This window comes from Chelonoidis abingdonii, chromosome 1, assembly GCF_003597395.2.
Source record: "Chelonoidis abingdonii isolate Lonesome George chromosome 1, CheloAbing_2.0, whole genome shotgun sequence".
Lineage (NCBI taxonomy): Eukaryota > Metazoa > Chordata > Testudines > Testudinidae > Chelonoidis > Chelonoidis abingdonii.
The window spans coordinates 164183460-164210089 of NC_133769.1; the positions used below are offsets into that span (position 1 = coordinate 164183460).

The 26630-nt window shown below is 41.5% G+C and overlaps 1 protein-coding gene across 2 annotated transcripts in view; it reads left to right on the plus strand.

Annotated features, from left to right (window-relative positions):
• Positions 1 to 26630, plus strand: part of NME7 (NME/NM23 family member 7) — a 170894-nt gene that overhangs the window by 140761 nt on the left and 3503 nt on the right. For both annotated transcript variants that reach the window (XM_075072346.1, XM_032790961.2), the window contains one exon: positions 2082 to 2189. In XM_075072346.1, coding sequence (XP_074928447.1) covers positions 2082 to 2189 — 108 coding nt within the window. The remainder of the gene's footprint in view (positions 1 to 2081; positions 2190 to 26630) is intronic.

A 26630-nucleotide genomic window follows, 5' to 3' on the forward strand; every position in this document is an offset into this window, starting at 1 on the left:
GTGTACCAGGCACTGATTCCTGGTTGGTGGCAGCCTATCAGATCTAAGCTGGTAATTAAGCTTAGAGGGGTTCATGCTAGCTTCTCAGGTTATGAACGCTAAGGTTCAAATCTGAGTAGGAAAGCTAGGACATCATGTATTCTCCTGTGTCTACAACTAAAGAGTAAAGCAATAACTACAAAGTAAACAATAACCTGACACTGTCATACACACAATAACAATGGGAACACGAAGCGTCTCATAAGAAAGTAGTTTCAGCGAGATTCAATCCAGCCGTAATATGGCTTAATTGCTTTTCAGATGGGTACATGTTAACTAAATTACCATTATTAGTACAGAAGTATGTGCAGGCCTCAGTCAGATTGGGGTTGGTTGTGCTGAATGCCGTCCCTCCCTCAATCTTAGTTCAAGATAAGACATAACAGGTAGATGAAACTGGAGTGTGAAAACCCAGGGTAAGAGTAGCATGACCATGTTTTTTCCAGAGACTAGCTGTGTGCACAGTTGATTGGTATGTGTATATTTTGTTGTTAAGACAAATCAGCCATTCAGTAGCAATAGTCACAGCTTATCACCTACCTGACCCCTCTCAGCTGGTGGTGTTCTATAGCCATCAAGGTGGAGGAGAGGGCAGTGACATTATGGTGGCTTTTTCAGGGAAGTTATTCCATGCCTACGGGATAGAATGGAAGGAAACTCAAAGGTGTTTGTGGGAGAGGCAGACAAGTGGGTGGTCAATCCTGCATTGTTGGCAGAGCAGAGGGGAGAAATGACAACAGAATAAGATAATAGAGCAGGTAGGTATGGTTGAGCTACGTTGTGAGAGGCCTTGAAGGTAAGGGCAAGAAACTTTTATTTGGCATGGTTGAGACAGGACTCATATGAGGTCGGAGGGATTGACATGGTGAGAGCAATGGGACAGATAGATGATCTCAGCAGCAAAGCTTTGAATGGACTAGAGTGGGGCACGGTTACAGGAGTCATGATGTGAGATGAGCACCTGAATAAGCAATTTGAGGGTGTGGACTGAGAGGAAAGGCGGATCTTTGAAATGTTATGAAGGAAGAAAGGGCAAGATTTAGTTATAGCCTGAATATGTTGGTGCCTGGGGTTATGGAGCTGAATGATTAGGAGGAATATAGATGGTGGTGTCCACAGTGACAGAGAAAAGAGGAAGGGTCTTGAGGGTGGATCAAGAGCTCAGTTTTGACAATGTCAAATTTAAAGTGAAAATCTGCTTCTTCAGGTTGGAGGAGATATAGTGTAGCACTCTGCATTAGCTAAGTATGTGTGATCGTGTTTCATCTCTAGTGACTCATCCATCTAGTGGATAAGAGCCTGCTACATATGCACAGCTAATTCCATTAGTATAAGTGTTAGGTGCTTAGGCATTTATTGTGGAAGGTCCTGAGTTCTATCCCTGCTGACAGTCCCTGGTGGTTTCATAGTGATAGACTCAAGGAGCTCAGTCTATTTAGCTTAACAAACAGAAGGTTAAGGGGTGACTTGATTATAATCTAGATGTATCTACCTAGGGAACAGATATTTAATAATGTACTCTTCAGTCTAGCAGAGAAAGGCATAACATGAGCCAATGGTTGGAAGTTGAAGCTAGACAAATTCAGACTGGGAATAAGGAATAATTTTAACAGTGAGAGTAATTCAGCATTGGGTCATGGTGGATTCTCGGTCATGGTGGACTCTCAGTCACAATTTTTGAATCAAGATTGGATGTTTTTTCTAAAAGAAATGATTTAGGAATTACTTTTTGAATGTTCTGTAACTTGTGTTATACAAGAGGTCAGATTAGATGGTCCTTTCTGGTCTTGGAATCTATGAATTACATTAGATTCATGCCAGACTGTTTTCACCCTTCAGTTCCCATCCTGGTCATGGCTTTTCAGCCACACAATGCATACATGAAGTCCAAATTGGAACTTACCTCTTAATTTTCATTTTTGGTATATTGTACATATATTAATCAACATACAATGAATTCTTTACTTGATATATATTTGTGCTGTCTATGATGTAACATGGCTATAAGGTTCACACGTTGTTAATATTTATATATTCAATAGGAAATAGCCCGTCACCTCCGACCTGGAACCCTGCGTGCCATCTTTGGTAAAAACAAGATTCAGAATGCTGTCCACTGTACAGATTTACCAGAGGATGGACTTTTGGAGGTAAGGTTCAGCAAATATAAACTCTTTTTTTTATAGCTGGGCTTTTTAAAATTAGAAAATAAACCTAGCAATTTCTGGAGCCAGGGCCAGCTCTAGGCACCAGCGTTCCAAGCATGGGCTTGGGGTGGCTCTTTTCAAGGGGCGGCACTCTGTTGTGTTTTTTTGGTTGGTTGGTTGTTTTTTTGCTTCGGTGGCGGCAGCAGTCTGGCTTTTTTTCTTTCTTTTTTTTTTCCTTGGGGCAACAAAAAACCTGGAACCGACCTTGTCTGGAGCTATTTAAAATGTGTTGTTTGGAATAATAGTACTGGAATAAGTTAAAAATAAAACAGCTGGTGACTTTATTAAGATAAATTAATTCAACTACATGAGCAAGCCAGAGGCAGAATTTTAGTTTGTGATGTTGCTTGAGAACTCCACCCATACAACTTTTGCAGGATGTTGCTGAACAAAGTAGTGAACCAATGTCAAAGCATTATATCATCAGAACCGTCTCATTGGCTGGACCTATCCTGAAAGCATGTTTAGCAATGTGACAAGTGCATAAGGTTGCAAAAACTCCTCATGGTGATCAGCTTTGTTTTAGACATCCATGGGTAATTGTGTATCAATCTGTGCTTTGTGTTAATTCTGTAATTAGTGTCTGGTTTCAGCTTTTAACATTTTCATTAAAATTCAATAAAAATTAAAAAGCTAGAATTAAAGAAAGCTCACTTCAGACAAAATACAACTGACAGCATATGGAACCAAAGCAAACACTATGAAACAGCAAACTATACAACCAAGCATAGCAGGAGAATTAAAGCCTTTTCTTTTTATGTACATGTGAATTTTGTGCTGGATTTCTTTATTTGGTGAATTTTGTTTTATATAGCAAGTAGCAAAGTATTTATCCTGTCGGGCTTACACTTGGCCAGCTGACACAATCTTAAAAACAATTAGTTCTTGTCTACACAGATTACGAAGTCATGCTTTAACATCATGTTGGTTAACATGACTCACGGTCATGTTCTAACATGACCTCATTTTTTTTAGTGAAGGCTAGCTCCAGGGGTGAGAGGACAGTTCAGTCTCCATGATTCATTCAGTCAATCATAGTGGTGTTTTTGTAATTTCAACATCTATCCACTGGGAGTTGGTTAAGGCAGTTTTGGGCACCTGTCTACTCGGAGTTTTGTCAGCATAGCTCTGTTGGTCGAGGGAGGTAAAAAAAACACACACCCCAGTCAACATAGCTGGTAAAACCCCTGTGTAGACACAGCTATACCGAAAGAATGCTTCGCTCAATATAGCGAGTGTCATTCAGGGAGGTGGTGGTGTTATGCTAATGGAAAAATGCCTTCTTTTGGCATAAAAGCTGCATCTGCATTAGGAGGTTTTGCTGATATCACTATACTGACAAAGCATGTGTAGTGTAGGCAAGGCCTAGAAAGTTGTACTCCGTTAACTCAGGGGTCTCAAACATGCGGCGGCCCACGGGGCTATTTCCTGCGGCCTGCTAAGCAGCTCGTGCCCACCCTCCCAGCCTACCTCCAGGCCAAGGGTGGCCAAACTACAGCTGCAGGATTGCCCCCCTCGAGCCTTGCGCTGCTCCCTGAAGCGACTGGCATCATGTCCCTGTGGCAGGGGAAGAGGAGGAGCAGAGGGCTCCGTTCATGTGTTGCCCTGGCTTCCAGGCACCACCTTCCCGCCCCATTCCCCATTCCTGGTCAATGGGAGCTACGGGGGGGAAGGGGTGGGAAGAGACGGGGCCTCATGGAAGGGGTAGAGTGGGGGCAGGGCCGGGGGCAGCGAGGGTGTGTGTGTCAGTGATGCGGCCCTCGGGCCAATGAACTAGCCCTCATGTGGCTCTCGTGGTCATTTGAATTTGAGACCTCTGCATTAACTCTTCCAGTATAGTTAAAGTGGTGTGTACACGTACAGTACACAAAAGCATAAAAGTGCTTTTACTGATAGAAATCTTCCTATATATGGGAAGGGGAATAACTGTACTGCTATACTGTGGTTTTGTCTTGGTATATCTGTAAAAAAAGAAATAAAATATAAAAAGATCAAACCTGTAACTGACTGTTATAACTTTCAAGTGTATACCAGCGCTAAGACAGCAAACTAATTTGTCATAAAGCACCAATCAGTTATCAAATGGTAGCTGTTGGTCACTGCTTATGTGGGCTGGATTAGAACTGGTGACTAGAAATGAAAGTCTCCATGATAATACTAATACTCTGAGCCACCCAGCCATACATCAGTGAAATTTTTAACAAGCAGAAAGTGAGTAGGGTATCATCCCTCCTCCCCCTAAGATTGGGGGGCAACCAAAGCCTTAAATGATCAGCAGAGAAAGGGTTTAAGCCCTGAAGATAAACCACCCAGTCTTGACAGGCATTTCAGTATATCTAGCAGACTTCCATGTATATTGTTAAACAATATAGCCCAGATTCACCAATGCACCTTGGCTGCTTTTCATGAAAGAAGTGGCACAAAGAAGCTGGAGAATACTAATGAATCTGGCCCTGCTTCTCCCCAGTAAATTTTAAGGCTGAAGTTCTATCTCAGGCTACATCTTCACTACCCCCCGTATCGGCAGGTAGCAATCGATTGCTCCGGGATCGATGTACATGATATATCGATCCCCGAACGTGCTTATATCGATTCTGGAACTCCACCAACCCGAACGGAGTTGCAGAGTCGACATGGGGAGCCGCAGACATCGATCCCGCGCCATGAGGACAGTGAATAATTTGATCTTAGATACTTCGACTTCAGCTACGTTATTCACGTAGCTGAAGTTGCGTATCTGAGATCGATTTTCCCCCGTAGTGTAGACCAGCCCTTAGTGTTTTAATTACATGAAGTCAAACACCACTGTCGTGATTGATGATGTCCTCTGAATCCGCAGTGTATTTGCAGACTTGTGCATGCTTTTTCATAGCATGTTCATTCTTACTTTGAGCATGTGCTTTGCAGTCCATAAACATTCCTCTTCTTCTAAATTACATTTTTATCATTGGCGCATTTGGCCCCACAACATGGCTTCGCACCTGTCAATTGTTTCTCCTATGACAATTTAAGCTAAAGCAATAATAATGAAGACCATCAATCAATGTCATGTTTAATGTAATGAAACACTGAATACGGCATTCTGATTCCTTGGCAAGCGGACATTGTTTTATAAATTACTAGAGCTTTTCGGTTCCTAGAATGCATACATTTCTAACTCTTCTTTTCAATCTCAGTTTTGTAATTAACTGAAAACGCAGCTAAGCAGAAATAAAAGAGAACCTCCTGAAGGGTTTTATGGTCCTCGTACATACAACCACTTTGCTTGTCATACCTGATGAAATAGTAGTGATGTAATACGCATTCGCTTTATCCTAGGGAAGGAATGCACTGAAAAGCTTATTGAGGATGAGATGGAGAGGGCTAGTACGAATTTCCTCATAGCAAATCTCCAAACTCTCTGTCTTTCAATAGCGCAGACTAGACCCTTATTGCTGTAATAATAATATTAATGTACCACCTTTCATCTCAAAATGCTTTAAATCTCTATATATACTGTATAGCTGCATTGAAGTGCAGCCACTGCTGGAGTGGAGTGTAGCAACCAAATGACACACAACACAAGCAGGGGGAAATTTTGGTCAAGACTCTGAGGCAAACCACTGATCTTGTGAAAAGTGTGATGGTGATGGGTTTTATGTGTGTGGATAATTTAGCATTTTAATAATACATAATATCAAATATTTTGGGCCTCAGACTAGGTGAACTTCAGAGACAGTGAATTCATTCTCCAGTAGGAAGACAGATTTGTGGGTCCCACTCATGGTTCCCCGTCACTATATAGTGAAGCTGGCAGGATCTAGTCAGTTTCATACATTTCAATGGGAAATTTGCTTGCGTTCCACTATTATGATGCTACAGACATTGCTACCATGAAACCTTGGTGTGCCATTGCTGGCTACTTGATTAGCTGAGAGAGAGACTGGACTAAATTCATCGCTGGTATAACTCCATTGACTTTTATGGAATTATGCCCGAGATAAATTTGGCCTATTGTGTTCCCATGCCAATATAAGAACAATCCCTTGTAATGCCAAATGGAGGAGAAATTTGACCCTAGCAGTCACTTTTCTACCTGAATAAAAGCAAGACCTTTTGGTGTAGAATTATTTCTGCACTGCATCATCTCCCTGGGATCCTTGTTTAGAAAATGAGCTCCCCAAATGCATGCCCCTCTACTCTTGCCACCAACAAGGCCCTGGCTTCTATAACCTGACAGTATGCAAATTCCTGCACTCCATCCAGCTGAGGGAGGTGTGCTGAAGTGATCTGGTTACAGACACAGGAACTCCTGAGTTTCACCTCCAGCTCTGACCTGTGTGTGTGTGTGTGTGTGTCTCTCTCTGGGCTGAGTCACTTCCAGAAATTGTGTATCAAAATGTGGAAATCTTGTAGCAAAGTTTTCTGCTACATTTTTGGCAAAAAGTGAAATGTTAAGTACAACCAAGACTTTGCAAGACAAACCTCAAAACTAATGTTAAAAATAATGGTAGGAAAACCTATGAGCTTTTATTTCATTTTTTTCCCCCTGCTCTATATAGGTGCATTTTGTTTTGGGCTGAATAGGACATGAACTCATTTTACCTCCTGGGTTCTGCCAGATTTTGCTGTTGGAACATAGGCTGCAAGCCCAGAGGCAGTAAGTCTGCCTGGAATGAGTTACCTGTAGGCCTTGGTCTGTCCGAGGGGTGGTCTGGAGCCAGCTATTGCTGTCGCAAAAGAATGCAGGGCCAAACTGAGAGCATATGTGCTCATTCATCTCATAGCCCAGGCAGACTCTAAGCTTGGGTCTCCTTGGCAATCGTATTTGTTACATCTCACGTGCCCTTCCCTGACGAATCCCAGGAGGAAGCCTGGAATTACTTCACGTCAAAGTTGCAGAAACTATTAGAAGCCTGCATCCCAAGAAAGGGGGAAAAATTCATAGAGAGGGGTTGTAGACCAAGCTGGATGAGCAAGCATCTCAGAGAGGTGATTAAGGAAAAGCAGAAAGCCAACAAGGAATGGAAGATGGGAGTGATCAGCAAGGAAATCTACAGGAAGATCTGGATGCCTTGTAAACTGGAGTAATAGTAATAGGATGAAATTTAATAGTGAAAAGTGCAAGGTCATGCATTTAGGGATTAATAACAAAAACTGTTGTTATAAGGTAGGGAGTAATCAATTGGAAGTTAGAGGAGGAGAAGGACCTCGGAGTATTGGTTGATCACAGAATGACTATGAGCTGCCAATGTGATATGGCTGTGAAAAAAGGTAATGCGGTTTCGGGATGCATCAGACGAAGTATTGCCAGTAGAAATGAGGAGGTGTTAGTACCGTTATACAAGGTACTGGTGAGACCTTATCTAGAATACTGTGTGCAGTTCTGGTCTCCCATGTTTAAGAAGGATGAATTTCACTGCAGTTTTTTTTTTTTTTTATTTTTTTTTTTTTTTTTTTTTTTTTTTTTTTTTTTTTTTTTTTTTTTTTTTTTTTTTTTTTTTTTTTTTTTTTTTTTTTTTTTTTTTTTTTTTTTTTTTTTTTTATTTTTTTCCTTTTTTTTTTTTTTTTTTTTTTTTATTTTTTTTTAATTTTATTATAATTTGTTTTTTTTTTTTTTTTTTTTTTTCTTTCCCTCTTTTTTTGAACAGGTACGGAATGGTCTTGGATGATCAGAATGGAAAACCTGTCGTATTAAAGGGACTCAGAGTTGGCTTGTTTAGCAACCAGGGCTGAGGGGGATATGTTGCTCTCTTAATTCTAGGAGGAATCAATACAGAGAGGGGGAGGATTTATTTGCTTCCGTACATGTGGACCAAGACAAATGATATTATGGGTATCAGGAAGTTTAGATGAATTGCGGTTTAACCGTTAGGTGTGAAGTTGTTGGAACTGACCTTCGGGTGTGAGTGGGACGAAGCTGTGGTTTCAACGATGCTGGATAAGTTTCTGGAGGGTGTTCTGAGAGGCCTAATTTTGGCAATTAATTTGTCTTTGACTACTAGCGGTAAATATGCCCAGTGGCTTGTGATGGGATGTTAGATGGGGTGGGATCTGAGTTACAACAGAGAATTCTTTCCTGGGTGTCTGGCTGGCGAGTCTTGCCCACATGCTCAGGGTTTAACTGATCGCCATATATGGGGTCAGGAAGGAATTTTTCTCCAGGGCAGACTGGCAGAAGCCCTGGGGGGTTTTGCCTTCCTCTGCAGCGTGGGGCACGGTTCGCTTGCTGGAAGATTCTCTGCACCTTGAAATCTTTAAAGCATGATTTGACGACTTAAGTGGCTCAGACACAGGTTTGATACAGGATTGGGTGGGTGAGATTCTGTAGCCTGCATTGTGCAGGAGGTCAGACCAGATGATCATAATGGTCCCTTCTGGCCTTAAAGTCTATGATTCTTTGATTCTATTGCAAATATCCTGTGTGCACAAGGGACTCGAAAAGTGGCCTTCTGCTCTGAGAAGAGTAAATTTGTCCCAGTATGTATGTAAAAGGAAAACTTTAATTCTATGTGTTACTGACCAAAGCAGAAGGAGGAGGATTACTCATTGGTTGTATTACCCTGGTACCTAGAGGTCCCAATCAAGACTGGGTCCCCATTGTGCTAAGCATTGTAGAGGTACATAGTGAGAGACAATCCATGCCCCAAAAACCTTACATTCTAAATAGACAAGATGGTCAGAGGGAGCATTGTTCCCATTTTGCAGATGGGAAAACTGCAAATCCCCAAATCCTAATACAGACTTGTGACATTTGCCCTTGTATAGCCAAACTGAGACAGAGAAGGAGCATGTGATTACCCTGTCACCTTGTCCTTGGGCGTATGTGTTCAGTATTTGCTGAGTGGAAGAAGGAAGTGAGTGCTTTAGGCTGTGAGAGTGAGGAAGAACTTTTCTGCCTTGTGACAGACTCTTCACCTGATATTTGAGTGCTCTTTAGTAGCAGGCTACCCTGATTTCAGTAGGATTCATTTAGGTATTCCTCTTTCCACATGTTGATTATTTTAAGATATCTCTCTCTGGCCTCTGCAAAATTACTAATCGCCTCTGGTTAAAGAGTGACCTGAACTGGATTTGGAGAGTGTTATTTAGGGCAGTTGCTGTTCAGCTTGCCCAGAGATAGAACAAAGTACTTCAACCTCTTAAAAGAGAGAGACAGTAGTAGGTAACTGAGGGCTGCCAGATCTCAGGTCATTGAAGTTGATAGCAAATCTCTCACTGACCTGGATGATGCAGGATCCTGACTTAGTCCAAGGCCACTAGGGTGGAGCAGACTATGGCCTTCCTCCCACAAATAGCACCCCAGAGTTACAGGTGTGGACAAGTGTAGACACAGGAAAAGCTGAGAGACCAACTAGATCCCAGGTGTTGCAACAAACATTATTGTAAAATAACTTTTAGTCAAGTTTAATTCTGCACACCAACTTTTCATTGCTGCCTGGTAGTACTCTGTCTGTGAGGCTGAAAAATGAGGAAGCAGCTTTAAAAAAAAAAAAAAAAAAAAGTTCATTGTCACTGGCTCCCTGTAGTTTGACCCTGACCTCTTGGCTTTGTTCTGCAAACTACTCCACATTTTAGCCAGTCACTAAGCAAGTCAGAGTTAATGATTAAATCTGGTGACTAAATCAGGAGGGTGGAGTTGCAATTTAGCCTGAAACATTGGCCATAATGAGAGTCAGCACATTTTCATTCATAAAATTATAACTTCTGTTTTTATTTCTGGTATGATTTGGGTGATGAGAGATGCAGTTAAATCTATCTAAAGTGCTCTTCACCTTGCTGGATCAGGACCTTAATTATTCCTCTGTATATGTGTTTATATTCTTGCACGTTTGCATCAGTATATATTTACTGGTGATAACATACAGCAAGGAGTGACTCAAAAGATTGACCTAAAAAGAGAAACTAGACCCAGTTGTGCTGTCCATTACCTGTTTGAAGTCAAGGGATAGCACCAATGTAACTGAGGGACATGACCCATTTATGTGGTAATGTGCTAACCAGGGAATTTTTTGACAGGTAGAAAAGCTGAAACTAAATCTTGTTTTCCATACTGTAATAATCTAAATTTGTATCTGAACTAGCTTGTTGAGCTTATGTGATATACAGCTTAGAGTACATTCCCAGACAAAAAACTTAGCTTCCTTAAAATTAAGGTTGCTAAACTGTAAAACAGTTACAAAAAATACATACCAAGACTGTACGACTAATAAAACTAAGTGTTTAAATGTATGTTAATACTTAGCTAAGTTGACGTAGATAAGAATGTAACTTTTACAGTTCATGAAGTCTTAAAGAAATCTAGACATGCCAACAATCAAGCATTCAGAAGTATCCAACAACCCTTAACTCTGCCCACTCATGAGAAGGAGAGAGCCATCGACAAACATATCACGTAACTTTGAGTTACACAAAATTCACAAATTAAGTATATTAGTTTGAGGTGGGAATGAGAAGAAGCGTTAGGACAGGGATTCTCAAACTGGGGGTCGGGAACCCTGAGGGGGTCGTGAGGTTATTACCTGGGGGGTCGCGAGCTGTCAGCCTCTACCCCAAACCCCACTTTGCATCCAACATTTATAATGGTGTTTAATATATTAAAAAAACGTTTTTAATTTATACGGGGGGGGGGTTGCACTCAGAGGTTTGCTATGTGAAAGAGGGGTCACCAGTACAAAAGTTTGAGAACCACTGCGCTGGAATCTAGACGCAGACCGGGATCAACCTTTCAAAAAGTTTAGGGGGAAGTTAGGATCTTGGTGAAGGTTTGGCTTCAGATAGGAAGTTTGGATCCTGATATGGATTGAAATGCAAAGCACATACCTGCATTTTGAGAGCATTCAGACTCACAGTTCGGGTTTGAGCCCTTCTACACACATTGAGTAATATTTTCAAAAACATTTAACTCCCATTTTGAAAAATTTAATTATGGAGAGCCAGATTTTCAAACATGTTTAGGCACCTAAAGAAGCAGATAGGTACCTAGTGGGATTTTCATTGTCCATAATTTTGGTTCTCCTGCAGCTGCAGGTTTGGCAACATAATCTGAAGCAGCCTGGCAGCCTCTTTGTTAGTGTTTGTAGGAGCATTAGCTGAATAGTATCACAGTTACCACTGCTCTCCATGTCGAGTTTACATTTTTCCAAATGTACGTTTTTCCAGCCTCGGAGCTGCCTAAAATGGAGATTGTGCTGGCTTCCTCCACAGCCTCCCATTCACCCTCTCTCCACCTCACTCCAGTCACAGTTGACTCATCAGAGAGTTAATTGTGTTTCTCTTTGGTTGGTGAGCTTGGGTGGGAAGACATGGGATTTTTCATTGTCCCAGGCAGGTTTTCAGACTGGATTTGAACAGAGCCTCCTCAATCCCTGTCTGTGCCTCTGTTCCTCCCTGTCCTCACCCCATACTTAGTTTCTTGCAGGCATGTAAATGACCTCTTGAAGTGAGATGCCTTGATTTCATACAGTAGCGTTCTTCATTTGTCCACTGAGAGAGCCATTTATTACAGTGTTTTCTATCTTTAATTTCAAGTATGCCCTGAGATCCCCAATTGTGGGGCTGGGTATTGACAATCTACATGAATCTTTGCTACTAACAAATAACCTTTCTTTCTCTTGTCCAGCATATAGCAATGAAACTAAATGACTTGGTTAAATGGCTTAGAAACAATAAGTGACACCATTTAGTTGTACCAATTGCTTACAATTGCTTGATAGACAGTGGGATACACAGATACAATTGTTATCAAGGTTCAGATGGCAGAAATTCAGCTAATTGTGATCCAACTTTATAGAAATGGAAGGTACCACCTTTTACCGTGATCATCTCATAAGCTGAGCACTGTTGGGCTGGACAGGTACTTTGTGGAGGAACCATAGATGACTCTCATCAAGTTGGTCCTACAGGTCATGTTGTTGGAGATTCAAAGGAAGCATTGATCCCTTGAAGTCAATACTTAAACTAATACTGCAATATGGTTGTCACAGTCAGGGGTGCAATCCAGAGTAGTGAGGGGTTGGGTCATCACTTGCTCTGTAACCTTGGTTGCCTCACAGTGCTTTGTTGTTGTAGCTCCTAAACTAGGTCGCTCACAACCAGCCCACCAACATATGCAGGTCATGCCCAAGTGTTTGTGTGCTAGACAGCCCTGAGTCATCAGCTCTGACTCCTCTGACCCCAGCAGCCTGTCTCTAGTCCCACTCTGGCTTCCACCAGCCTTGGTCACTACTTGCAGGGTGATCCCAACAGACTAGCAGTCCCAAATTACCCCAAAACTGTGTGCCCTGAGGTAATAGTAGGGTCATCTGTTCCTCTAAAGAGACAAAAACACATCACATCTAATTAACTTAACTGTGGTGAATACATCCTTTCCTTTAAACACCACAGTGAGTTGGTTTATAGCAGGGGTTGGCAACCTTTCAGAAATGCTGGGCTGAGTCTTCATTTATTCACTCTGATTTAAGGTTTTGCGTGCCAGTAATACATTTTAACGTTTTTAGAAGGTCTCTTTCTATAAGTCTGTAATATATAACTAAACTATTGTTGTATGTAAAGTAAACAAGGTTTTTAAAATGTTTAAGAAGTTTCATTTAAAATTAAATTAAAATGCAGAGCCCCTCAGACCAGTGGCCAGGACCCAGGCAGTGTGAGTGCCGCTGAAAATCAGATTGTGTGCCACCTTCGGCACCTGTGCCATAGGTTGCCTACCCCTGGTTTATAGCAAAATAAAACATTTGTTAACAATAGGACATAGGTTACGTGATGCTAAGTGGAAGTAATAAAGTTCGAAAAGAGTTACAAGCAAATAAAAGTGAAAACACTCATCTAAAACTTAATCTAGCAAGATTCAGGCTTTGTTCAAGGTGGTTCCTCTCACCAGTCATTCTTCTTCCCAGCCATGGCTGACTTTCCGTCAGTCAGGACCTTCCACGAAACTACAAGGTGCTGGTTTCCCTTGTCGTCTTAGGGGGAATGATCTTTGCTACTGCAGGTTTCTCACCTATATTTAATTCCAGAAACTTCAACCCCCCCCTTGGTTGAAGGCCCCATCTTTCTCAGCTTGCAAGCGCTCTGTTCCCTCGTGTCTGTCTAATGACGGCAGCTGTCCTTGCCTGTATCTCCCAAAGCTCAATGACTTTGTTTCGTGAGGCAGGATGATGATGTCATTCTGTTCTTCCCTTCCTGTACACTGACAATCCCCGCTGTATGATTCCCATGTAAATAGGGCTTCCATTGTTTCTGATTCCCCAAGGTTTATTTACGTAGGAGACAGGTACATAGGAGATAGCTGTGACATCCCCTCCTGTCTGGACAGACTGTACAGCCTCATATCATTGAGTAGTCATAATTCCTTATATAGAGTTAATACATACATTTCATAATGATGTTAATCACCAATGTGTCATTAGCTTTCAGGAAAGACCTCACTTGATGCACTTGTACACAATCAGTGGATTCAGTTGCTTATCGCTTGAAATTCGGACCCCTCCCATCCCCCCCATCTTTATAGATCAGTAAACCTTTGAAAGGGATTCTTTTGAAAAGTAAAACTCAGACCAAGCTTCTTTCTCCTACTGGCTGTAGACATGCTTCTCTCCCCCCACTCCCCGTTAGCTTAATCGCTTTGTTTATCTGGCATGCCAATGCACCTTCATTGTCTTTGCCTGATGGCCAAGCTGATGCAGACATGTTGACCCCCAACCACCTTGTGAGCTTTGGTTCTTTTTACCATATATGTAAATTGCAATCCTATTGTCTCTGGTCAAGCTTGTCTCATTTGTATTCAAAACCTGGGCAGATTTGTTTACCAACTCCCACTGCATGCCTGGCTTGAACACATTTTAGTTATAATTCCAACATATATTCATAACTCTTAGTACCCATCACGTACATATGTCACACAAGAGTATTAATGATCAGTGAGTTATTAGTATTCAAACGGTACCTCACAAGGCATATTTTGTACAAATGTAATTACAATAGTGTGTAGGGTGTGACTACAGGGGTGCTTAGTGTCACAATGGTTTTTGGAGCTGCTGTGCAGCTGGAGATCATGCCAGTGGTGCATATAATTGCTGGACTGAGTTTTTGATGTATTGCACTTGTAATTTCATAGGAGTCTGCTGTACATAGGGGCTGCTGCCAATCTGTGACGCGAAGTTGTCACACAGGGTCCAAAGGAGGCAGCACACATTGTGCTTTCTCATAGAAATTTTTCTTTTGTTCTTTCTTGTTCTGTTGTTTCTCTTGATCTAAAATAAGTCATTCAGAGTAATGGTGTGTGGTTGCTCTTTGAGTGTGGAAAAACATAATACTGCCCATGTGGTGTCATTAAATATCTAGTGGCAATTTTCACACGGGGAAGTGTGTTTGATGCAGTGTCTTGTTGAATACCAACTTGAAATTTCAATGTAGCACTTCTCTTTCTATCTTAAACCATTACATAGGGATTCTGGTGTGCTGTCAAATGGCTGGCACATTCCACCCCAGAGGAGGTTGATTTTAGTGATGGATGAGTTGATTGCTGTGTATGGTTTGTGTAACAGTGCGGGATAAAAGACCTTATATGAGTGTAAAACATTACTTATTTGATTATTTATTATTTTATACTGTTTGGCAACAGTACACCAAGCAATAATAAGTTGTAAAACTAGAGTTCTTTATTAAAAGATGCAAATGTTAAAAGTAATCTTTTTGGTGCCTCAAACTTTGCATGACAAACACGCTAATTAAGTATGTGAATGAATAACTCTGGAAAGCATAGAGATGCTAAAAAGAGTGCATTTTCTTAGTGTGAAATTTCAGTGTGTCACATTCTGAACAAAGGTCTCCTGCGTTGTTTGTTACATATTAACTTCTCTGGCATGCAAGCAGCCTCTAGCCTCTGAGAACTAACTCTTACTATTCACAAGGTGATGCAATTTGTAAAACATTACACAGCAGAAGCGCAGAATATGGCAATGAACCTTTCCGTAAGGGTGTTTCATTCGTACAGCATTTCTTTTCAAGAGTCTTTAAATTGTTAATAAAGAAGCCATTGTTTCCCAGTCATATGGCAATTTTGCAATGAAGTCTTTTACTAGGGGCCTGTACTGAGCTGCGTAATCCATAGTAAAATGGTTTTAATAATCTCAAATGAAAAGGGAAAAATGTTTTGAACTTTTCATGAAAACAATAGGCATTTTGAAAGACTGAAATTTGCGTCTGACTGTCGCTCTTGATATAAATTAATTTTGAGAGAGATTTGTGAGATGATAAAGATTGTGATTTAAGTCTTCTACCACGTTGACTTTTGGATACCTGCTATCCAGGAGATGTGGGAGCAGAACAGAAAGAATCTGGAACGCAAGTCAATGTTTTGTATCTAATTCGGTGGTAGTTATGCATATGTTCACTAGCACTGGAATTTTGTCTCAAAATGTGTCCTGATGCTGTGTACATATCTGGTACCAAGAGGTGACTCAGCATAGAGAATGAAGAGGACTTTGTGCGTGGAAAAGAACGTAAAAAGAAAATAGGAGGCTAATATAGATAGATAGATAGATTACTTTTAGTTCTGTCGAGGCTTTATGTTTCCTCCATAAAGCCTCAGGTATTGCTGGTTCACTTGTTGCCTACCTTCGAACATGGTGGGTAAAATGGTTATGCCTGCTCTAGACTGGCCAAACAAATCGTGCTGAAACTGTGTTTAAACAGTCTTTAGAAACAGTTCAACTAACATGCTTTCTCTGCCAGGGAAGATCAGACCCAAATGCCACCTATTCTTAGGGTGACCAGATGTCCCGATTTTTATAGCGAGAGTCTCAATATTTGAGGCTTTTTCTTATATAGAACCCTATTACCCCCCAGCCCCGTCCAGATTTTTCACACTTGCTGTCTCATCACCCTACGTATTCTGCCAGGTTTGGGTATTTCTAAGCACTAGAGGAGAGAGGTTAACAAGCTGGGAGTGGATCAGACAACAAGTTCTGTTCGTTTCACCATATCCCAGAGGTCATCTCTGTCACTGGTTCTCAACCAGAGGGACGTGTACCCTTGGGGTACACAGAGGTCTTTCAGGGGGTACATCAGCTCATCTAGATATTTGCCTAGTTTTACAACAGGCTACATAAAAAGCACTAGCAAAGTCAGTACAAACTCAGATTTCATACAGACAATGACTCGTTTATACTGCTCTATATACTGAAATGTAAGTACAGTATTTATATTCCAATCGATTTATTTTATGATTATATAGGAAAAATGAGAGAGTCCACAATTTTTCAGTAACTGTGTGCTGTGACCCTGTTTATTTTTTGTGTGATTTTGTAAGCAAGTAGTTTAAGTGAGGTGAAACTTGGGGCTACACAAGACAAATCAGACTCCTGAAAAGGGTACAGTAGTCTGGAAAGGTTCAGTGTCATTGATTTATGTGATAAATTGGCTTTTGAGATATATATGCGTATGTCTACTGAAGCTGAAAAATTACACCTCCCAGCTCCGGTGTAGACATACCCTGTGGTGTATAGAGCTGTGTGACTATAAGGCTGTTTTCTGTCCACTAATACACCTTTAGGAACATACTGAAATATTACTATTCCCTTGTCTAAATAGCATCCTTCCCAGAGCTCCCCTGGCAAATTATTAAGTGTACCTGTACTGTGTAGGGCCTCACTCTTCTCTTATCAGTTTAACTCCATTGACTTCATTGGAGCTACTCCTATTGTACACTGGTGTGATTGAATTAGGTCAATAAGTTTTTGTGTGTGTGTGTATATATACACACACACATCACAAAACACTGTGGTAACGTGGAATGAAGGCTGCTGACATCCATTCCTAGCTAGCACAATCACTACAAATGCAGGAAATCCTGAGCTAAGGTTCGTTCACAAACTTTAGAAATCACTTCCCCTGTCATGCGTAATATTTCCCAGATATACGCCCCAGGCAGGACCAGGATCCCGCTGTGCTAGGCACTGCACAAACACAGAACACAATGAGGGTGTCTGACCTAAAGAGCCTGCAACCTAGGTAATGCACAGGAAACTTAAATGAAATCCTGACTTCATTGAAATCATTAGAAATTTTACTATTGACATTAGTGGGGACAGGAATTCACTTCCTGACTCTGGCTAGGTATTCATTTATATATACTGAGTAAGTGTGGAGTAGATGCACTTTTATAAATTAAATATAAAACAAGATGTTATTTCTCCATATATATGTATTAGGCAAACCTCCTCTTTGATTTTAAGCAGAGCTTGTTGAGTGGTTAGTGCAGGAGACTGCCGTTGACTTGTGGGACTTTGGGCAAGTCTCTCCGTCTTGTTGTGCCTCGGTCTCCCCACGTACTAATGTAAATAGCGATGATAGCACTGACCCATTCCACAGGGGTGTGGAAGTCCTGAGGTGTAATTAGATTGTAAAGCACTTTAAGTGCCACAGGTGTGTAAAATAATCATCTCTTGAGAGATCTCTTGGGCTACAGTGAGTTGAATAGAAACAGATACTCAAAATCTCTGAATAACCCACTTGAAAGAGGTTGTTACTTCCAATGAATAAAATGTTACCGACCATTTTCTTATGTGTGAAATAATCCTCCTTGCGCCACAAACTGTAGCATATATGGTCCCCTAGCAAGGCCTTTTGGATAGCTGTTACTTCGCACCTATGCCATGCTGCATAGGGATAGCTTATGAGCTGTACAGCTCCCAGTGAATTGATTTGCCTCTTGATGTATCATTTTAACTTCTAATGTGAGTGATCTCACCTTATTGCCCTTTACTAACTTCTGCCTTCTCAGGTACTTTAATATAGATGTTTACCTGCTACAGCGAACAGTATGCAGATCCCTAAATCACTGGTGTGGTGACTTCACTCTGAACCAGACTCTCCCATTCTCCATTTTCCAGTTACGCTCTCATTTGCCCCTGTGCATGCCCCTGTGCATACACCCGTGAGCTGTTGGCAGCCCAGTCAGTTACAGTGTGGAAACCTTCCAGGCTTTGTCTCCTTTCTCACATGTGTCTCACCTGCAGGGAGTTCTGCGACTTGATTTTTGGAAGTGCTGAGCACCCAGAACTACATTTGGCCCTTGCTTTTTATTGCTAGCCATTTTACAGCTATTCAAATAAGGTCCTTAAAACTATTTTTGCCTGCAGCCTTGGGCTATGAGTCCTTTAGTGCTTGCTCAAACTAAGCAGGGACATACTGAGTCAGTATTTGGATGAGTCCTCTTAAAATATGCCTAGATGTTGCAAGAAGTGGTGGTTTGAGTTGGTACTGAATCGGTATCCCAGAGTGATACTGGGAACTGGGTGCTGTGCTCTTTAAAAATGAGTTGTAAATTTAGGAGTTGCCAGATCAAAGGCCTGTCTAGTCCAATGTTCTATCTCTAACAGTGGCCAATACCAGGGGCTTCAGAGAGCGAAGTAAAACCCAGGCTGGACCATTATGAAATAACATGCTCACGGGAGTAGTTTCTTCTAGAGCTGTCAAACGATTAAAAAAAAATGTGTGCTTTAATCACACTGTTAAACAGTAATAGAATACCAATTTACATTTATTATAAATATTTTGGATGTTTTTCTACATTTTCAAATATATTGATTTCAGTTGCAACACAGAATGCAAAGTGTACAATGCTCACTTTATATTATTTTTATTACAAATATTTGCACTGTAAAAAGACAAGAAATAGTATTTTTCAATTCAACTCATACAAGTACTGTATGTAATGTAAAAGTGCAACTTACAAATGTAGAATTTTTTTTCATAACTTCACTCAAAAACAAAACAATGTAAAACTTTAGAGCCTACAAGCATGAAGGGGCATACGAATGTTTAGCATATTTGGCACATAAATACCTGGCAATGCCGGCTACAAAAGTGCCATGCAAACACCCATTCTCACTTTCAGGTGATATTGTAAATAAGTGGGCAACGCTATCTCCCATAAAGATAAACAAATTTGTTTGCTTAGCGATTGGCTGAACAAGAAGTAGGACTGAATGGACTTGTGGGCTCTAAAGTTTTACATTGTTTGGTTTTTTTATTGCAGTTATGGAAAAAAATGCTACATTTGTAAATGTCTGAACTCCTCTTGAATTCAATATCTTGTGTCAGTGAATTCCACTGGTTAGCTATGTACTGTTATATCCATTTTAAACTTACCTTTTAATTTCATTGACTATATCCCCTTGTTGTACTATTAAAGAGAGTAAATTAGCAGCCCCAATTTACCTTTACTGTAGCCTTCATTGTTTTCATGTATTGCTATCATGTCCATTCTTATGTGTTTCTCATCTAAGATGTCGACCTAATCTTTTTAATCTGTCCTAGTGTTAAAATTAGTAAAACATGGAAAAACTACCATTGTCCTTCTTTTTTACTTTAGCTATAACTTTTTGAGATAGGCTAATCATGGCTGAACACACATTTGAGATGAGTGTGCCACCAGCATATGTTATAACATTACAATATTTTTAGTGTTATTCTCTAGTGCTTAAAGCAGAGTACCCTCTTGTTTGTTTTTTTTCATCATGATCATGCACTGAAAAGAGCTGTTCCTTGAGCTCTCTGCCATGAAGCCCAGGTCTTTCATGTTGGTGGTTAAAGTTGATTTAGAACCTGCTAGTATGTGTGAATAGTTCAAACTGGCCCTTCCTGATCAGTTTTGTTCCTTACAGATTCTTTGGAACTTTGGTAAGAAGGAAAGGGGTGTAACCTTGATGTTCTGACCAAAGTCCACCAGGGAACTAAATTCTCTCTGCAGTTTCATCTGGAAAAGCTACTCCTCACTTCCTTGTTGGTTGAGTGCATTGCTGTAAACTGTTAAATAGCTGCTGGGTCTCACCCCACAGGTGACTGCATGTGAGTGGTGCATAAAATGACTCCCTTGCTTGTACATCAGTTTGTTTATGAAACCCTTCGGGATGGAAGGTGTCGTAAAAACGCAAGATTTGTTTGTGAGTGTTTTAATCCATGCTGCTGTATTAGTGCTGCACTGAATCAACGGCATCTAAAACAGAACTCAGTCTTAGCCATCAAAAAGTGCAGTCAGATCTCAGCAAGGTTTATACGGATGTAGAGAGCAGTTTTAATGGCCAAAATGGTATTTGAGTTCCCATTAGTGATTTCAAATTGAGATATTCCTAAGAAGTTATAAAACCTCAGTGCCATGGGTCAGTAGAAGTCACATGGATCACATTATCACCTGGACCGTGTTCCTGGAGCCCTGGCACTGGTTCAGCGCGAGTACAGTGTCGGAATGGCTTCCGAGAGACAGCATTGATGAATGGCATGCATTTCTCTCAGCCAGTTGGAGGAGGACTGGCTGGCTCTGAATTAATAATAGACTATGGAGCCTTCCATCTCTTGGCTGATGATTCTAATTTAGCACTGGTTAGAAATGACTGAACATTACTATCACCCTTTTGGTGACGCTTGTGAAATGAGTTAGGGATCTTAGACTAGTTTCCATTGGGAAAGAGTTACATTGCTAAAAGCCACCACTACCAAAACTGACACTGACAGGTACCCTGGGCTTAGCAGTTTCAGGCCAGGTCTACACTAAGAGATTAAATCGATTTTAGATACGCAATTTCAGCTATGAGAATAGCGTAGCTGAAATCGAATATCTAAAATCGATTTACTCACCCTTCTTCACCGCGCAGGATCGATCCGCACGGCTCGCTGTGTCGAATCCGGAAGTCCAGTCGTCTAGCTGGAGTTCCGGAATCGATGTAAGCACGCTCTGGGATCGAGATATCGCGTCCAGACCAGACGCGATATTTCGATCCCCGAGCAATCAATTTTAACGCGCCGATCTGGCGCGTAGTCTAGACATGGCCTCTGATTGAGAGGCCAAGGATGAATGGACCATGAATAATAAAATACTCTTTCAACTCTAGGGCAGGGTTGAGGCATTCTGCCAAGCCAGTGGCAGATTAACACATGGGTCTGTGGGGTCCTGGCCAATTTGGGGCCCCCCACAGGAACTCTGGAAGCTGTGTAGAAGCGGGGCACCCTCTGGCGCTGGAACTGTGGCCTTGCCCTCTGGCCAGACAAGAAGCCAGGCCATGGTAAGAGCCGCCCAGGGAGCCTAGGCCACTGTGGGCAGCCCTGGACCCTCCACCTGCCCTGGGCAGGGGCTATGCTTCACGGCGGGGGAATTAATCACCGTACCAGCTCCCCCCCGCTGTGAAGCGCAGTCCCTGCCACCACCACCGCTCCACACCTGTCTGAGGCTACTATGCCCATGTTAAAAAGTAGAGGGGCCATGATCTCCCTGGTTCCAGTGCCCCATGGCCCCCAGGACATGGGGGGCCCAAATGTTCTTTGTGCCCCAGGGCCCCAATAAGTCATCATCCGCCTCTGTGCCAAGATGTATTACTACTGCCCATTCTGTACCTATTCCATGGTTAAACAGAGAGCACTGCTCTCTAAGGCTGTCTAGCTAGCTGCCACCTTGCATTAGCAGTAAGCTCCCCTTTATTTTTTAGGAGCGTTTCCATTTCTTGGGAATATCCTCACTTGTGAATTTCTCTACTTTTTCACTCCTCTGCTGTGTCTTGCACTTGAGACCTTTCTCTTTCCTTGGGATGCTTGGTTGGTTGGCTCGCTTTCCTTTTTAATTTTCTGTCTGACCCCCTCCTTGTTTTTAGGATGCACACTGTTGAAAAGAGAAGTGTTTGCATGAGTGATACAATCAGGATGTTGTTGGATTTTATTATTGCCTGCACGACTGTGTAAACTCCTGAAGCTGCTCGGGAGTAGAAAGTTTGGAAACAGCTATTTTATTGTGCACTTCGAAAGCTTAAGAGATGCAGTTATCATCTTCGCTAGTCCTAGGATTGCAGTGAGTTTGTGTCCACTGTGGAATGCCGCAGATTTAGAGCTTTCCCTGGTGAAGTCATTGGTCTTGTTGGAGTCAGAGGGTCTCAGTTCTTTTTCCATGTTATATAGGAGCAGGAAGCAGAGTGAGCTTATAACCCAGTTTTCCTTGGAGGTTGGGTGGCTGCTGTGATTAGTAATGGCATACAGAGCCTTTCATCTTCTCCTTCAAACCCATCCCAAGGGAGGAGTGAGTGTAACTGATTGCAGCTATAACAGCTATTGGATGGCCTATGCAAAATGAGTTTGGTTGGTTGGTCTCACTGTTGTCCCTGGAGGACAAATGTCCACAGAAAAAAATCATCACTGTCTTTGGCACTGAGTGGCTCCCTTGTTGATAGCAAAGGAGCGAAAGTTTTGAATAGACCATAGAGACAAGGTTGAGGCACATTCGTGTTGTGCAGGGGAAGCTTTCTCTCGTGTTGTTTGTGCTGTATCAGGATTCTGAGTAAAGAGTGACTGCAGGCTGAGATTTTCCAAAGTGAGTAGTGATCTGTCTGCCTCCATCTTTGGATGCCTCATAAAGGACATCTTAAAAGGGCTTGTTTGTCCAGTGGCATGGGTCAGCGCTTTCTGAAAATTGGGCTACCCAAAGAGCCTAGAACAGAGGGACCCAAAATCACTAGTTACTTTTGACAACCTTGGCCTCACTCTCCAGCTAGCAATGCACCATCTTTCACAAGCACTAATTCATTAAATAGATTGGGGTAGGCAACCTATGGCACATGTGCCGAAGGCAGCACGCGAGCTGATTTTCAGTGGCACTCACACTGCCCGGGTCCTGGCCACCGGTCTGGCAAGATCTGCATTTTAATCTAATTTTAAATGAAGTTTCTTAAACATTTTAAAAACCTTATTTATTTTATATACAACAATAGTTTAGTTATATATTATAGACTTATAGAAAGAGACCTTCTAAAAACATTAAAATGTATTCCTGGCACGCGAAACCTTAAATTAGAGTGAATAAATGAAGACTTGGCACACCACTTCTGAAAGGTTGCCGACCCCTGAAATAGATTATGGTAACTGGGGAAATAGATGGGCACTGTTTGCTACTGATTACCCAGAGCCATGTTTGTCATTGTAGCATCTTGCCCAGCAACGCACAGCTCCTGAGAGTAAGTCTTTAGAAAGGCAAATCCTTCCTCCCTACTATATACATGTAAATTGTTAACAGATTTTACTGTGAGTCTATGGCAGCCAATCCTCATGATTGTATTTGGAAAGAACATAATGGCACACAGTTTGTAGGTTATACAGTACTTATTGTGCTTGTTCTGCCTTTGAAGTTTGTCAGTACGTTCTGTATGGGTTTTAGACAATGCAAGAAAAGCTATTTTTAAAAAAGAGATTCTCCAAACCAGGGGTGAGCCATGAGTGCGAGAGAATTCCCTTCCAGAGAGGCCGTACAAATGGAGGCCCAGGCTGCAATACACACTCTTGATCAGTACTAGTCATGTAGATTTCAAGTGTGACATTCATCTAGACAGATCAAAGCATTTTGCAATCGTTAATGAAGTATTATTCACTTTTAATGCAGTGGGAAACAGGACCAGAAGGATTAAGTGACTTTGCCCAGGGTGTCACAGCAAGTCAGTGGCAGAGCTATACCTCTCACAATCCCCAAGTTACCTATATTCCACCCCCATTTAGTGTCTCCTTCCTTTTATTGTTGAAAATTCATTAATTGAGAAATGCATAATCATGTGACCAAGGTTAAACAGAGTTATTTACACGGTAGGAATAGATTCCATGCATTTTAACGTTCCTGCTTTTTGTCCCCCTCATCTTGGTTCTCTGACGCACATTGTGTTCCATATTTACATCTTCGCAAGTTGGGAGGATTGGGCAGTGGTGGGAAAAGAACCCCAACATTCTAAAGCTTAAACCTCTGTTCTAATCAGGGGTGTACACCACGTTATTGACGTTATGTATACTCATAAGCTTGCTTGCTGTCAAATTGAACTATTATGAGTTTGCCTTTAAGTGTTTCTCTCTGTATTTCTTAGGTGTTTTTAATATGCATCTCACTCTGGAATCTAGGAGCCTGGCTCGCCAAGAGCAGAGAGAGAAAGCATTTTAATGTAGAAAATTACACTTGAGTCAATCTGGCAGCAAGAACAGAGTGTTCAGATAGACAGCTGATAATATACCATGTAAGCAATAAGGAAGTAGCAGCTCTACTGAGTGCAATGGAAGCTTTCACAAAGTCACAAACCACCCTGAAATGTGAAGTTGATGGCAGATAGACCTCTCTAGAAGTCGAGCTGAATTCAGTTTTATTAGTGTGACAAGTTACATAATGCTGCTAACATTTAAAAAAGACACAAACCTTGGGTATTTGTGAAAAGTAGGGGTAGTACATTAAAGCCCGAGGGATGGACCTGCTATTGGGCATTGTACAAACATATAACAGTACGATGGTCTCTGTCCCCAAAGAGCTTACAATTAGAGATGGTCAAAAAACAGTTCCCCATTGAAATATGCAGCTTTGTCAACATCAAAACATTGCATGGGAAAAGTACCGATTTTTCGACAGAAAAAAGTGTGAACTTTTTTGACAGCATGGAAACATTTTTACTTATATACATGATATCAAATATCCAGTCAGTGTTAATTATCTGTTTAATATAAAAGTTAAAATGAAATAAGTCCAAACAAAATGGCCTTTTGAAATTTTCTAATGCTATTGAATTGAAACATGTTGGAATTTTAATTTTGTGGGACATTTCAAAATGCTGGCTGTTCATTCCATGGAACAGAAATTCCAGTTCCCAAACAGCTTAACTATCCATCCAGTATCTTGTCAGGCTTCATAGTCATGTTTTGGATCTGAATCCCATCTCCATAAGTCATTCTTGTTTACCTCTGACTCTGGCTCTGAGCTGGGCGGGTGATTCCCCTGCCTGTGGACACATGATCGCACTAGCGCAATATCTATCGGTGGCTTTGTATTTTGCGCAGCTCAGCCATGCTTTCACTGCCACTGCAGCTACACGACTATTCTCATTAGCTCAATGAGAGCTAGCACAAGTGTGTGTACATGAGCCAGGGGGGATCACACTCCTAGCTTATAATGTAGACATACCCTCAGGGGCATGGTTCTTCCTATGTGATGCTATCGCAGGCCTTTGCTTTTCTCAAACATTCTTTCTGCCCCTGCCCCTGGATTTTTTAACAGAAAGTCTCTATCAGGTATGATAAATTGGAGGACTTAACATTTCTCAGCTCCCTTGTATTTCTGACAGTGGAGCAGAAAATGTCTCTCCATCGCTGTCTCCTTTGCAACACTGGTTCACAAGTTTCAGAGTAGCAGTCATGTTAGTCTGTATCAGCAAAAACAACAAGGTATCCTTATGACACCTTTGAGACTAACAAATTTATTTGGGCATAAGCTTTTGTGGGCTAAAACCCACTTCATCAGATGCATGGAGTGGAAAATACAGTAGGCAGATATATATATTACAGCCCATGAAAAGTTGGGAGTTGCCTTACCAAGTGTGAGGAGGGAGGGTCAGTTCTAACAAGCCAATTAAATTAAGGTGGAAGTGGCCTATTCTCAACAGTTGACAAGGGGTGAATACCAAGGGAAGGAAAATTACTTTTGTAGTGCTAATGAGGCCAATACAATCAAGGTGGACGTTGCCCATTTCCAACAGTTGACAAGAAGGTGCAAGTATCAGCAGAGGGAAAATTCTTTTTTGTAGTGATCCATCCACTCCCACTCTTTATTCAGAGTCTGTTTTTGAAGGTTTTTTTTGGTTGAGAAATTGCAGAACTGGAATTAATTTGCAAACATGACACCACCAAATTTGGCATGAAAGTTTGTAAAGACTTCTCATGTTCCATTGTGTCACTGACTTCAGAAGTGGGTTGAATGCAGCAAGGGGCACAGGTCACTTAAAGGTTTAAAATAGTGTAAGTGGTGGAGTCTCTAACTAGATGTCTTTAAACCATGATTTGAGGACGTCAGTAACTCAGCCAGAAGTTAGGGGTCTATTAAAGGAGCAGTGGGTGAGGTCTGGTCTGCAATGTGCAGGTGGTCAGACTAGATGATCATGTTGATCCCTTCTGACCTTGAAGTCTGAGTCTATAAGTGACAGCATAAAAAAATGGACTGTTCTTCTTAACCATGCTGCTTCTTTCTTCTAAGCCCATTGCCCTGGGGGTGAAATCCTGGCCTCACTGAAGTCAGTGGAAAAATTCATTAACTTCACTGGGGCTAGATTTTACTCAGTGACTCTAAGAGCATTGTCTCTGACAAATGATTGTTTTACTGTTGTGCTGAATATATGGCAACACCACTGTAATCTAAGTACCAGGTCATACCATGCAAAATGAGGGCCTGTCATGAAGTCTAGGCTTTCCAGGCTCTCCATTAGGGATGATTGTTTAGATGCAGAAGAGCTTGCTATTGGGATAGTTTTAGATGATATTGATGTACCTTTCTTAAAAGCTTTTTGGGCACTTTTCAAGGGACCCACATTTTGCTATGCAACACATGAAATATACAGAAAGGTACTTCCC